The sequence below is a fragment of the Pseudophryne corroboree genome, chromosome 1 (genome assembly GCF_028390025.1).
Source record: "Pseudophryne corroboree isolate aPseCor3 chromosome 1, aPseCor3.hap2, whole genome shotgun sequence".
NCBI classification, from domain to species: Eukaryota; Metazoa; Chordata; class Amphibia; order Anura; family Myobatrachidae; genus Pseudophryne; species Pseudophryne corroboree.
In genome coordinates, this window is record NC_086444.1 from 968,717,715 (window position 1) to 968,732,126 (window position 14,412).

The 14,412-nt window shown below is 47.1% G+C and overlaps 1 protein-coding gene across 1 annotated transcript in view; it reads left to right on the top strand.

Moving 5' to 3' along the window:
- The first annotated feature begins 13,012 nt into the window (after positions 1-13,012).
- CTSO (cathepsin O) overlaps positions 13,013-14,412 on the top strand; it is a 106,082-nt gene continuing 104,682 nt past the window's right edge. The window contains exon 1 of the mRNA XM_063920491.1: positions 13,013-13,222. Within this exon, the coding sequence (XP_063776561.1) occupies positions 13,178-13,222 (45 nt within the window). The 5' untranslated portion in view covers positions 13,013-13,177. The remainder of the gene's footprint in view (positions 13,223-14,412) is intronic.

Sequence of the window (14,412 nt, forward strand, 5' to 3'; positions counted from 1 at the left end):
CCGAGCAGACTCGGATCTTCCCGCCTTGCTCGGTTAACCCGAGCGCGCCCGAACGTCATCATGACGCTGTCGGATTCTCGCGAGGCTCGGATTCTATCGCGAGACTCGGATTCTATATAAGGAGCCGCGCGTCGCCGCCATTTTCACACGTGCATTGAGATTGATAGGGAGAGGACGTGGCTGGCGTCCTCTCCATTTAGATTATAAGAGACTGAGAGAGATTTACTGGAGCTGACTAGGAGGAGTACTGTTACTGTAGAAGTGTAGAGACTGAGTGGAGAGAGTTTACTAGTGAGGACAGTGCAGTTTACTTTATAATCCGTTCTCTGCCTGAAAAAAGCGATACACAGCACACAGTGACTCAGTCACATACTAGAGATGAGTGGGTTCGGTTTCTCTGAAACCGAACCCGCACGAACTTCATGTTTTTTTCACGGGTCCGAGCAGACTCGGATCCTCCCGCCTTGCTCGGTTAACCCGAGCGCGCCCGAACGTCATCATGACGCTGTCGGATTCTCGCGAGACTCGGATTCTATATAAGGAGCCGCGCGTCGCCGCCATTTTCACACGTGCATTGAGATTGATAGGGAGAGGACGTGGCTGGCGTCCTCTCCATTAGAAATTAGATTAGAAGAGAGAGAGAGATTGTGCAGAGTCAGACAGAGTTTACCACAGTGACCAGTGCAGTTGTTGTTAGTTAACTTTTATTTATTTTAATATAATATATCCGTTCTCTGCTATATCCGTTCTCTGCCTGAAAAAAAACGATACACAGCAGCAGCCAGTCACACAGTGTGACTCAGTCTGTGTGCACTCAGCTCAGCCCAGTGTGCTGCACATCAATGTATAAAAGGCAAAGCTTATAATAATTGTGGGGGAGACTGGGGAGCACTGCAGGTTGTTATAGCAGGAGCCCCCAGGAGTACATAATATTATATTAATTTAAAATTAAACAGTGCACACTTTTGCTGCAGGAGTGCCACTGCCAGTGTGACTAGTGGTGACCAGTGCCTGACCACCAGTATAGTAGTATATTGTTGTATGTATTGTATACTATCTCTTTATCAACCAGTCTATATTAGCAGCAGACACAGTACAGTGCGGTAGTTCACGGCTGTGGCTACCTCTGTGTCGGCAGTCGGAACTCGGCAGGCAGTCCGTCCATCCATAATTGTATTACAATATATACCACCTAACCGTGGTATTTTTTTTTCTTTCTTTATACCGTCGTCATAGTGTCATACTAGTTGTTACGAGTATACTACTATCTCTTTATCAACCAGTGTACAGTGCGGTAGTTCACGGCTGTGGCTACCTCTGTGTCGGCAGTCGGCAGGCAGTCCGTCCATCCATAATTGTATTATTATTATAATATATACCACCTAACCGTGGTTTTTTTTTCATTCTTTATACCGTCATAGTGTCATACTAGTTGTTACGAGTATACTACTATCTCTTTATCAACCAGTGTACAGTGCGGTAGTTCACGGCTGTGGCTACCTCTGTGTCGGCAGTCGGCAGGCAGTCCGTCCATCCATAATTGTATTATTATTATAATATATACCACCTAACTGTGGTATTTTTTTTTCTTTCTTTATACCGTCGTCATAGTGTCATACTAGTTGTTACGAGTATACTACTATCTCTTTATCAACCAGTGTACAGTGCGGTAGTTCACGGCTGTGGTTACCTCTGTGTCGGCAGTCGGCAAGCAGTCCGTCCATCCATAATTGTATTATTATTATAATATATACCACCTAACCGTGGTTTTTTTTTCATTCTTTATACCGTCGTCATAGTGTCATACTAGTTGTTACGAGTATACTACTATCTCTTTATCAACCAGTGTACAGTGCGGTAGTTCACGGCTGTGGCTACCTCTGTGTCGGCAGTCGGCAGGCAGTCCGTCCATCCATAATTGTATTATTATTATAATATATACCACCTAACCGTGGTTTTTTTTTCATTCTTTATACCGTCGTCATAGTGTCATACTAGTTGTTACGAGTATACTACTATCTCTTTATCAACCAGTGTACAGTGCGGTAGTTCACGGCTGTGGCTACCTCTGTGTCGGCAGTCGGCAGGCAGTCCGTCCATCCATAATTGTATTATTATTATAATATATACCACCTAACCGTGGTTTTTTTTTCATTCTTTATACCGTCGTCATAGTGTCATACTAGTTGTTACGAGTATACTACTATCTCTTTATCAACCAGTGTACAGTGCGGTAGTTCACGGCTGTGGCTACCTCTGTGTCGGAACTCGGCAGGCAGTCCGTCCATCCATAATTGTATTATATACCACCTAACCGTGGTTTTTTTATACCACCTAACCGTGGCAGTCCGTCCATAATTGTATACTAGTATCCAATCCATCCATCTCCATTGTTTACCTGAGGTGCCTTTTAGTTCTGCCTATAAAATATGGAGAACAAAAAAGTTGAGGTTCCAAAATTAGGGAAAGATCAAGATCCACTTCCACCTCGTGCTGAAGCTGCTGCCACTAGTCATGGCCGAGACGATGAAATGCCAGCAACGTCGTCTGCCAAGGCCGATGCCCAATGTCATAGTACAGAGCATGTCAAATCCAAAACACCAAATATCAGAAAAAAAAGGACTCCAAAACCTAAAATAAAATTGTCGGAGGAGAAGCGTAAACTTGCCAATATGCCATTTACCACACGGAGTGGCAAGGAACGGCTGAGGCCCTGGCCTATGTTCATGGCTAGTGGTTCAGCTTCACATGAGGATGGAAGCACTCAGCCTCTCGCTAGAAAAATGAAAAGACTCAAGCTGGCAAAAGCAGCACAGCAAAGAACTGTGCATTCTTCGAAATCCCAAATCCGAATTCCGAGCCCACCCGCTGGCGGTGATGCAGGGCAGTCTGGAGCGACTGCTGATGCTGACATCTGGTCCGGACTGAAGGACCTGACAACCATTACGGACATGTCGTCTACTGTCACTGCATATGATTCTCTCACCATTGAAAGAATGGTGGAGGATTATATGAGTGACCGCATCCAAGTAGGCACGTCACACAGTCCGTACTTATACTGGCAGGAAAAAGAGGCAATTTGGAGGCCCTTGCACAAACTGGCTTTATTCTACCTAAGTTGCCCTCCCACAAGTGTGTACTCCGAAAGAGTGTTTAGTGCCGCCGCTCACCTTGTCAGCAATCGGCGTACGAGGTTACATCCAGAAAATGTGGAGAAGATGATGTTCATTAAAATGAATTATAATCAATTCCTCCGCGGAGACATTGACCAGCAGCAATTGCCTCCACAAAGTACACAGGGAGCTGACATGGTGGATTCCAGTGGGGACGAATTGATAATCTGTGAGGAGGGGGATGTACACGGTGATATATCGGAGGATGATGATGAGGTGGACATCTTGCCTCTGTAGAGCCAGTTTGTGCAAGGAGAGATTAATTGCTTCTTTTTTGGTGGGGGTCCAAACCAACCCGTCATTTCAGTCACAGTCGTGTGGCAGACCCTGTCACTGAAATGATGGGTTGGTTAAAGTGTGCATGTCCTGTTTTGTTTATACAACATAAGGGTGGGTGGGAAGGGCCCAAGGACAATTCCATCTTGCACCTCTTTTTTCTTTTATTTTTCTTTGCGTCATGTGCTGTTTGGGGAGGGTTTTTTGGAAGGGACATCCTGCGTGACACTGCAGTGCCACTCCTAGATGGGCCCGGTGTTTGTGTCGGCCACTAGGGTCGCTTATCTTTCTCACACAGTCAGCTACCTCATTGCGCCTCTTTTTTTCTTTGCGTCATGTGCTGTTTGGGGAGGGTTTTTTGGAAGGGACATCCTGCGTGACACTGCAGTGCCACTCCTAGATGGGCCCGGTGTTTGTGTCGGCCACTAGGGTCGCTTATCTTTCTCACACAGTCAGCTACCTCATTGCGCCTCTTTTTTTCTTTGCGTCATGTGCTGTTTGGGGAGGGTTTTTTGGAAGGGACATCCTGCGTGACACTGCAGTGCCACTCCTAGATGGGCCAGGTGTTTGTGTCGGCCACTAGGGTCGCTAATCTTACTCACACAGCTACCTCATTGCGCCTCTTTTTTTCTTTGCGTCATGTGCTGTTTGGGGAGGGTTTTTTGGAAGGGACATCCTGCGTGACACTGCAGTGCCACTCCTAGATGGGCCCGGTGTTTGTGTCGGCCACTAGGGTCGCTTATCTTTCTCACACAGTCAGCTACCTCATTGCGCCTCTTTTTTTCTTTGCGTCATGTGCTGTTTGGGGAGGGTTTTTTGGAAGGGACATCCTGCGTGACACTGCAGTGCCACTCCTAGATGGGCCCGGTGTTTGTGTCGGCCACTAGGGTCGCTAATCTTACTCACACAGCTACCTCATTGCGCCTCTTTTTTTCTTTGCGTCATGTGCTGTTTGGGGAGGGTTTTTTGGAAGGGACATCCTGCGTGACACTGCAGTGCCACTCCTAGATGGGCCCGGTGTTTGTGTCGGCCACTAGGGTCGCTGAGCTTAGTCATCCAGCGACCTCGGTGCAAATTTTAGGACTAAAAATAATATTGTGAGGTGTAAGGTGTTCAGAATAGACTGAAAATGAGTGTTAATTATGGTTATTGAGGTTAATAATACTATGGGATCAAAATGACCCCCAAATTCAATGTTTTAAGATGTTTTTTAGGGTTTTTTGAAAAAACCACCCGAATCCAAAACACACCCGAATCCGACAAAAAAAATTCGGTGAGGTTTTGCCAAAACGCGGTCGAACCCAAAACACGGCCGCGGAACCGAACCCAAAACCAAAACACAAAACCCGAAAAATTTCAGGCGCTCATCTCTATCACATACCATATCTGTGTGCACTGCTCAGGCTCAGGCCAGTGTGCTGCATCATCTATTATCTATATATAATATTATATATATCTGTCTGACTGCTCAGCTCACACAGCTTATAATTGTGGGGGAGACTGGGGAGCACTACTGCAGTGCCAGTTATAGGTTATAGCAGGAGCCAGGAGTACATAATATATTATATAGTGAGTGACCACCAGACACACAGTGCAGTTTATTTAATATATCCGTTCTCTGCCTGAAAAAAGCGATACACACAGTGACTCAGTCAGTCACATACCATATCTGTGTGCACTGCTCAGGCTCAGGCCAGTGTGCTGCATCATCTATTATCTATATATAATATTATATATATCTGTCTGACTGCTCAGCTCACACAGCTTATAATTGTGGGGGAGACTGGGGAGCACTACTGCAGTGCCAGTTATAGGTTATAGCAGGAGCCAGGAGTACATAATATATTATATAGTGAGTGACCACCAGACACACAGTGCAGTTTATTTAATATATCCGTTCTCTGCCTGAAAAAAGCGATACACACAGTGACTCAGTCAGTCACATACCATATCTGTGTGCACTGCTCAGGCTCAGGCCAGTGTGCTGCATCATCTATTATCTATATATAATATTATATATATCTGTCTGACTGCTCAGCTCACACAGCTTATAATTGTGGGGGAGACTGGGGAGCACTACTGCAGTGCCAGTTATAGGTTATAGCAGGAGCCAGGAGTACATAATATATTATATAGTGAGTGACCACCAGACACACAGTGCAGTTTATTTAATATATCCGTTCTCTGCCTGAAAAAAGCGATACACACAGTGACTCAGTCAGTCACATACCATATCTGTGTGCACTGCTCAGGCTCAGGCCAGTGTGCTGCATCATCTATATATATTATATATCTGTCTGACTGCTCAGCTTACACAGCTTATAATTGTGGGGGAGACTGGGGAGCACTACTGCAGTGCCAGTTATAGGTTATAGCAGGAGCCAGGAGTACATATTATATTAAAATTAAACAGTGCACACTTTTGCTGCAGGAGTGCCACTGCCAGTGTGACTGACCAGTGACCTGACCACACTGACCACCAGTATAGTTAGTAGTATACTTATATTGTGATTGCCTGAAAAAGTTAAACACTCGTCGTGTGACTTCACTTGTGTGTGTTTTTTTTTTTTATTCTATAAAAATAAAACTCATTCTGCTGACAGACAGTGTCCAGCAGGTCCGTCATTATATAATATATAATATATACCTGTCCGGCTGCAGTAGTGATATATATATATTTTTTATATCATTTATCATCCAGTCGCAGCAGACACAGTACGGTAGTTCACGGCTGTGGCTACCTCTGTGTCTCTGCACTCGGCAGGCAGTCCGTCCATAATTGTAATACCACCTAACCGTGGATTTTTTTCATTCTTCTTTATACATACATAGTTACATAGACATCTTCTCTTTATCAACCAGTCTATATTAGCTGCAGACACAGTACAGTACGGTAGTTCACGGCTGTGGCTACCTCTGTGTCTGCACTCGGCAGGCAGTCCGTCCATAATTGTATACCACCTAACCGTGGTTTTTTTTCATTCTTCTTTATACATACATAGTTACATAGACATCTTCTCTTTATCAACCAGTCTATATTAGCTGCAGACACAGTACAGTACGGTAGTTCACGGCTGTGGCTACCTCTGTGTCTGCACTCGGCAGGCAGTCCGTCCATAATTGTATACCACCTAACCGTGGATTTTTTTCAGTCTTCTTTATACATACATAGTTACATAGACATCTTCTCTTTATCAACCAGTCTATATTAGCTGCAGACACAGTACAGTACGGTAGTTCACGGCTGTGGCTACCTCTGTGTCTGCAGTCGGCAGGCAGTCCATAATTGTATACTAGTATCCATCTCCATTGTTTACCTGAGGTGCCTTTTAGTTGTGCCTATTAAAATATGGAGAACAAAAATGTTGAGGTTCCAAAATTAGGGAAAGATCAAGATCCACTTCCACCTCGTGCTGAAGCTGCTGCCACTAGTCATGGCCGAGACGATGAAATGCCAGCAACGTCGTCTGCCAAGGCCGATGCCCAATGTCATAGTACAGAGCATGTCAAATCCAAAACACCAAATATCAGAAAAAAAAGGACTCCAAAACCTAAAATAAAATTGTCGGAGGAGAAGCGTAAACTTGCCAATATGCCATTTACCACACGGAGTGGCAAGGAACGGCTGAGGCCCTGGCCTATGTTCATGGCTAGTGGTTCAGCTTCACATGAGGATGGAAGCACTCAGCCTCTCGCTAGAAAAATGAAAAGACTCAAGCTGGCAAAAGCAGCACAGCAAAGAACTGTGCATTCTTCGAAATCCCAAATCCACAAGGAGAGTCCAATTGTGTCGGTTGCGATGCCTGACCTTCCCAACACTGGACGTGAAGAGCATGCGCCTTCCACCATTTGCACACCCCCTGCAAGTGCTGGAAGGAGCACCCGCAGTCCAGTTCCTGATAGTCAGATTGAAGATGTCAGTGTTGAAGTACACCAGGATGAGGAGGATATGGGTGTTGCTGGCGCTGGGGAGGAAATTGACCAGGAGGATTCTGATGGTGAGGTGGTTTGTTTAAGTCAGGCACCCGGGGAGACACCTGTTGTCCGTGGGAGGAATATGGCCGTTGACATGCCAGGTGAAAATACCAAAAAAATCAGCTCTTCGGTGTGGAGGTATTTCACCAGAAATGCGGACAACAGGTGTCAAGCCGTGTGTTCCCTTTGTCAAGCTGTAATAAGTAGGGGTAAGGACGTTAACCACCTCGGAACATCCTCCCTTATACGTCACCTGCAGCGCATTCATAATAAGTCAGTGACAAGTTCAAAAACTTTGGGTGACAGCGGAAGCAGTCCACTGACCAGTAAATCCCTTCCTCTTGTAACCAAGCTCACGCAAACCACCCCACCAACTCCCTCAGTGTCAATTTCCTCCTTCCCCAGGAATGCCAATAGTCCTGCAGGCCATGTCACTGGCAATTCTGACGAGTCCTCTCCTGCCTGGGATTCCTCCGATGCATCCTTGCGTGTAACGCCTACTGCTGCTGGCGCTGCTGTTGTTGCCGCTGGGAGTCGATGGTCATCCCAGAGGGGAAGTCGTAAGCCCACTTGTACTACTTCCAGTAAGCAATTGACTGTTCAACAGTCCTTTGCGAGGAAGATGAAATATCACAGCAGTCATCCTACTGCAAAGCGGATAACTGAGGCCTTGACAACTATGTTGGTGTTAGACGTGCGTCCGGTATCCGCCGTTAGTTCACAGGGAACTAGACAATTTATTGAGGCAGTGTGCCCCCGTTACCAAATACCATCTAGGTTCCACTTCTCTAGGCAGGCGATACCGAGAATGTACACGGACGTCAGAAAAAGACTCACCAGTGTCCTAAAAAATGCAGTTGTACCCAATGTCCACTTAACCACGGACATGTGGACAAGTGGAGCAGGGCAGGGTCAGGACTATATGACTGTGACAGCCCACTGGGTAGATGTATGGACTCCCGCCGCAAGAACAGCAGCGGCGGCACCAGTAGCAGCATCTCGCAAACGCCAACTCTTTCCTAGGCAGGCTACGCTTTGTATCACCGCTTTCCAGAATACGCACACAGCTGAAAACCTCTTACGGCAACTGAGGAAGATCATCGCGGAATGGCTTACCCCAATTGGACTCTCCTGTGGATTTGTGGCATCGGACAACGCCAGCAATATTGTGTGTGCATTAAATATGGGCAAATTCCAGCACGTCCCATGTTTTGCACATACCTTGAATTTGGTGGTGCAGAATTTTTTAAAAAACGACAGGGGCGTGCAAGAGATGCTGTCGGTGGCCAGAAGAATTGCGGGACACTTTCGGCGTACAGGCACCACGTACAGAAGACTGGAGCACCACCAAAAACTACTGAACCTGCCCTGCCATCATCTGAAGCAAGAAGTGGTAACGAGGTGGAATTCAACCCTCTATATGCTTCAGAGGTTGGAGGAGCAGCAAAAGGCCATTCAAGCCTATACAATTGAGCACGATATAGTAGGTGGAATGCACCTGTCTCAAGCGCAGTGGAGAATGATTTCAACGTTGTGCAAGGTTCTGATGCCCTTTGAACTTGCCACACGCGAAGTCAGTACAGACACTGCCAGCCTGAGTCAGGTCATTCCCCTCATCAGGCTTTTGCAGAAGAAGCTGGAGACATTGAAGGAGGAGCTAACACGGAGCGATTCCGCTAGGCATGTGGGACTTGTGGATGGAGCCCTTAATTCGCTTAACAAGGATTCACGGGTGGTCAATCTGTTGAAATCAGAGCACTACATTTTGGCCACCGTGCTCGATCCTAGATTTAAAGCCTACCTTGGATCTCTCTTTCCGGCAGACACAAGTCTGCTGGGGTTGAAAGACCTGCTGGTGACAAAATTGTCAAGTCAAGCGGAACGCGACCTGTCAACATCTCCTCCTTCACATTCTCCCGCAACTGGGGGTGCGAGGAAAAGGCTCAGAATTCCGAGCCCACCCGCTGGCGGTGATGCAGGGCAGTCTGGAGCGACTGCTGATGCTGACATCTGGTCCGGACTGAAGGACCTGACAACGATTACGGACATGTCGTCTACTGTCACTGCATATGATTCTCTCAACATTGATAGAATGGTGGAGGATTATATGAGTGACCGCATCCAAGTAGGCACGTCACACAGTCCGTACTTATACTGGCAGGAAAAAGAGGCAATTTGGAGGCCCTTGCACAAACTGGCTTTATTCTACCTAAGTTGCCCTCCCACAAGTGTGTACTCCGAAAGAGTGTTTAGTGCCGCCGCTCACCTTGTCAGCAATCGGCGTACGAGGTTACATCCAGAAAATGTGGAGAAGATGATGTTCATTAAAATGAATTATAATCAATTCCTCCGCGGAGACATTGACCAGCAGCAATTGCCTCCACAAAGTACACAGGGAGCTGAGATGGTGGATTCCAGTGGGGACGAATTGATAATCTGTGAGGAGGGGGATGTACACGGTGATATATCGGAGGGTGAAGATGAGGTGGACATCTTGCCTCTGTAGAGCCAGTTTGTGCAAGGAGAGATTAATTGCTTCTTTTTTGGGGGGGGTCCAAACCAACCCGTCATATCAGTCACAGTCGTGTGGCAGACCCTGTCACTGAAATGATGGGTTGGTTAAAGTGTGCATGTCCTGTTTTGTTTATACAACATAAGGGTGGGTGGGAGGGCCCAAGGACAATTCCATCTTGCACCTCTTTTTTCTTTTCTTTTTCTTTGCATCATGTGCTGATTGGGGAGGGTTTTTTGGAAGGGACATCCTGCGTGACACTGCAGTGCCACTCCTAGATGGGCCCGGTGTTTGTGTCGGCCACTAGGGTCGCTAATCTTACTCACACAGCTACCTCATTGCGCCTCTTTTTTTCTTTGCGTCATGTGCTGTTTGGGGAGGGTTTTTTGGAAGGGACATCCTGCGTGACACTGCAGTGCCACTCCTAGATGGGCCCGGTGTTTGTGTCGGCCACTAGGGTCGCTAATCTTACTCACACAGCTACCTTATTGCGCCTCTTTTTTTCTTTGCGTCATGTGCTGTTTGGGGAGGGTTTTTTGGAAGGGCCATCCTGCGTGACACTGCAGTGCCACTCCTAGATGGGGCCCGGTGTTTGTGTCGGCCACTAGGGTCGCTAATCTTACTCACACAGCTACCTCATTGCGCCTCTTTTTTTCTTTGCGTCATGTGCTGTTTGGGGAGGGTTTTTTGGAAGGGACATCCTGCGTGACACTGCAGTGCCACTCCTAGATGGGCCCGGTGTTTGTGTCGGCCACTAGGGTCGCTTATCTTACTCACACAGCGACCTCGGTGCAAATTTTAGGACTAAAAATAATATTGTGAGGTGTGAGGTATTCAGAATAGACTGAAAATGAGTGTAAATTATGGTTTTTGAGGTTAATAATACTTTGGGATCAAAATGACCCCCAAATTCTATGATTTAAGCTGTTTTTTAGTGTTTTTTGAAAAAAACACCCGAATCCAAAACACACCCGAATCCGACAAAAAAAATTCGGTGAGGTTTTGCCAAAACGCGTTCGAACCCAAAACACGGCCGCGGAACCGAACCCAAAACCAAAACACAAAACCCGAAAAATTTCAGGCGCTCATCTCTAGTTTAAACTTCAATGTGTCATTGATCTGCCAGTCTGAACCCAGAACAACAGATGCTCATTCTTTTTATCAGCAGAGCATCACACCCTGAATTATATCACCCAAACATCTGCCACGCCTCCCGTTTTCGTCACAGTGGGGGAATGGCCAGCGCTCTGTGAGCTGCTGGCCATGTCCCCAGTCCCTCTGTACATAGGTGCCGATTTATGTTTTTGCTGGTGGGTGCTCAGCGGGAGGCGGCAGTGGGAATGAACGGGCGGCCGCAGCAATGACTAATGCCCATTACACACTATGCAACACACCGTAATGTCCATTATACATTATGCAACACACCATAATGCCCATTACACATTAAGCCACACACTGTAATGCTTGGTGATATATATAATGAGGGGGGGCATGGTGACAAACACTCATACAGTGGGTCCTGGGGGAGGAGGAGCATGGTGACACACACACATACAGAGAGTCCTGGGGGAGCAGCCATACAGCCGGCGTTATTAAATTAGATTTAGTACCTTTTACCTTGTCCTGAGAGGCGGGTTTCCCGATGATAACTATACTTCCTGGCCACTGCTGCTAGCCCCCGCAGCTCCCCCCCCCGGAGTGGATTGAGACATGCTGGAGGCTGCGGAAGCTGTACCATACATAGCTGTGTAAAAAAATACCTTAAAATGCCTGCCGCTGGGGAGACAGGCGCTAGAGGTCAAATGTGACCTCTAGCGACTGTCTCCTCCTTGGCGGCGGCCATTTTTGGTGGTTTTTTTATTTATTTTACACTGCACTGTACGGAACCACTTCCGCAGCCCCCAGCACGTCTCACTGCGGGTGCTGCGGCAGATAGCGGTAACTGGGGCAGCGGCTGATTCCGCGGGTGCTTTAAAGGCTAGGGCCTATTTTCAGTCCCAGTCCAACGCTGCGAGCCACACAACTCCTTAGACACTAGTTAGTAACATTAACAGTAACATACTCCCATATAACTTGACAACATCTCTAGTGTGTTGCCCTTGCCTCTTAGTTAATGTATGCAACTATGCTCTTATGTAAAATTTTGTTAAGTGAGTGTTATTTAACATGTGAGCATTGTCTGCTGGAAACAGACTTCAACTACTGGCCAATTATGGGGTCTATTTACTAAGCCTTGGAGAGAAAGTGGACGGAGATAAAGTACCAGCCAATCAGCTCCTAACTCTCATTTTTCAAACCCAGCCTGTGACATGGCAGCGTGGAGCTGATTGGCTGATACTTTATCTCCATCCATTTTACCTCCATATAAAGCTTAGTAAATAGACCCCAATATTTGTAATTGACCTATATCACTCTTGAAGGCTTGTACATAACCGGGTATACGCATCTACCGGCACTTCATATGAATGCCATTGCATCTTTACTTGCAGCTGGAGGATTGTAACTGGGTGGTAATGTGGCTTTCACAGGTAGGATGAGCTTAGGTAGGGCATGTGGAGGGCATTCAGATGCAGGTCCTAGGGGATGGATTCTGTGTTTGGCTTGTAGGGCACCTGAAATGGCACCAGCAGCTTGAACAGTATAGTAACATAGTAACATAGTATTTGAGGTTGAATAGAGGCAAATTGCCCATCGTGTTATATCCATAGGTTGATTTGGGCACACAGTTTCTTCCTGGTTCTGAAGGCCCTTCTGTACAACTCTGCATATGTGCAAACAATTTTAACTATGCACCCTACATACCCTCTCTCCCGGAAGGTCCAGGAAACTCCCAAATTTCTGCTGCGGGCTCCACTGGGCTCCACAAGGATAGACATAGGGGTGTAGAGTAGGATCTTGATCTGAAGCACCAACAGGCTCAAAAGCTTTGACCTTCTTCCCAAGATGCATAGCGCCGCCTCCTATATCACCCTGCCTCCGTGCACAGGAGCTCAGTTTGTAGTTGGTGCTTGCAGTGCAAACATGTGACAGGAAGAGCTGCTCACAGCAGCTCTAGAAAAAGCTTTTTCTGAGGAAAAAAGAAGACTACAAGGGCTGCAGCAGCGGCACAGATTGTGCTGGATGTCAGTAGACATTGCCTGCTGCAGCTCCATCTCTCCCCCAGCGGTGCTGTACACTCACGTGCCCTGGTTGCCGGGTACCTGCAGCAGGAGGCTCCGGTTTTCTTCCAAGTTAGTCACACATGGCTGGGGCTCCCCGGGATCGCGTGGCCGCACTTCGGGAGAAGGTAAGTGGGTCCCGCTCGCGGGACCCTCACTTTATCGAGATCCGACGCGGGCCGCGTGCGCTGGTGGTGGACACTGTGGCAGCACAGGCGATCCCACTAGATCACCAGGGCATGGGTGCAGGTCAGATTTTCTCTCTAAACCTTTTTTACAAGTAGTCCGCAGTACCCGGTGGTTTTGCCAGCAGAGGGGATAAGGCTTAGACCTGGAGCCCCTCCTCCAGCCCCAGGGCGCCATTTCCCGCAAATGTTCCCGCCCTGGAGCTGCATATCTGTCTCTCCCTCACTCCCTGGCAGTGTCTGCGGCGCCATTATCCCTCAGCTCACTGTTCCTGGGAATGCTTGGGCAAATCCTCCTAAGTAAAGCCGCCTGGTTGTCAGAGCTGTGACTTTACAAGACACTTAAGTATTCTACCTGCATTTTTTAGTCAGTGTTAGTTAAGAAAGAGTGCACTTAGTCAGGGTTTCCTAGTACAATTACCCTGTGATATACATCCAGTTCTTACTGTGTACTGTTATATCTATTGTTATATAGCTGTGTAAGCTAGTCCAGTGCAGTATTATTGTTAGTAATAACCTCTGCATTGTACAGACTGTGACTATTTGTGTGTGCATTTGATAGCTGAGTGGTGTCCATTTCATGTCTTTCACTCAACCTGCTATCCCTATATTCTATTACCTGAGGGGGCTTGGTGAATCAGGTTTTATCTAATATAGGATTTTCACAAAGATATACTGTATTACGTATTTTTCTCTGTGATTTAGTCACCATATCTCTCCTTTATCTCTGCTGGTGCTGACTACACTGCAGGGGTTTGGGCTAGAGGTATTGTGCTGCTGACAAATTGTACTGTGTTACCTGATACTGCAAGTTATATCATGTCTGCTTCTGAGGGTAACGGTTCTGGGGCTGAACACACTGCCGGTGTTGCTGAAGCCGCAGATACCTATGAGGAGAATATAGCAGCTTTAGGCTCTGGTTCTGGGGGCTCCTTGCCCCCCAGTGGGACGGTGGCAACGGGGGCAAATAATGACCCGCCGTGGGCCACTTTTTCCACGCTTCTGCATATGCTAGTTCATAAACTAACACCCCCTATGGGATCCCCAATGCCGATGCAAACGTTTGTGGTCCCTGCAGCTAACCTGCCGTGGGTGGATGATTTATCTGCTCAAATAAAGAAGTTGAACCAGTC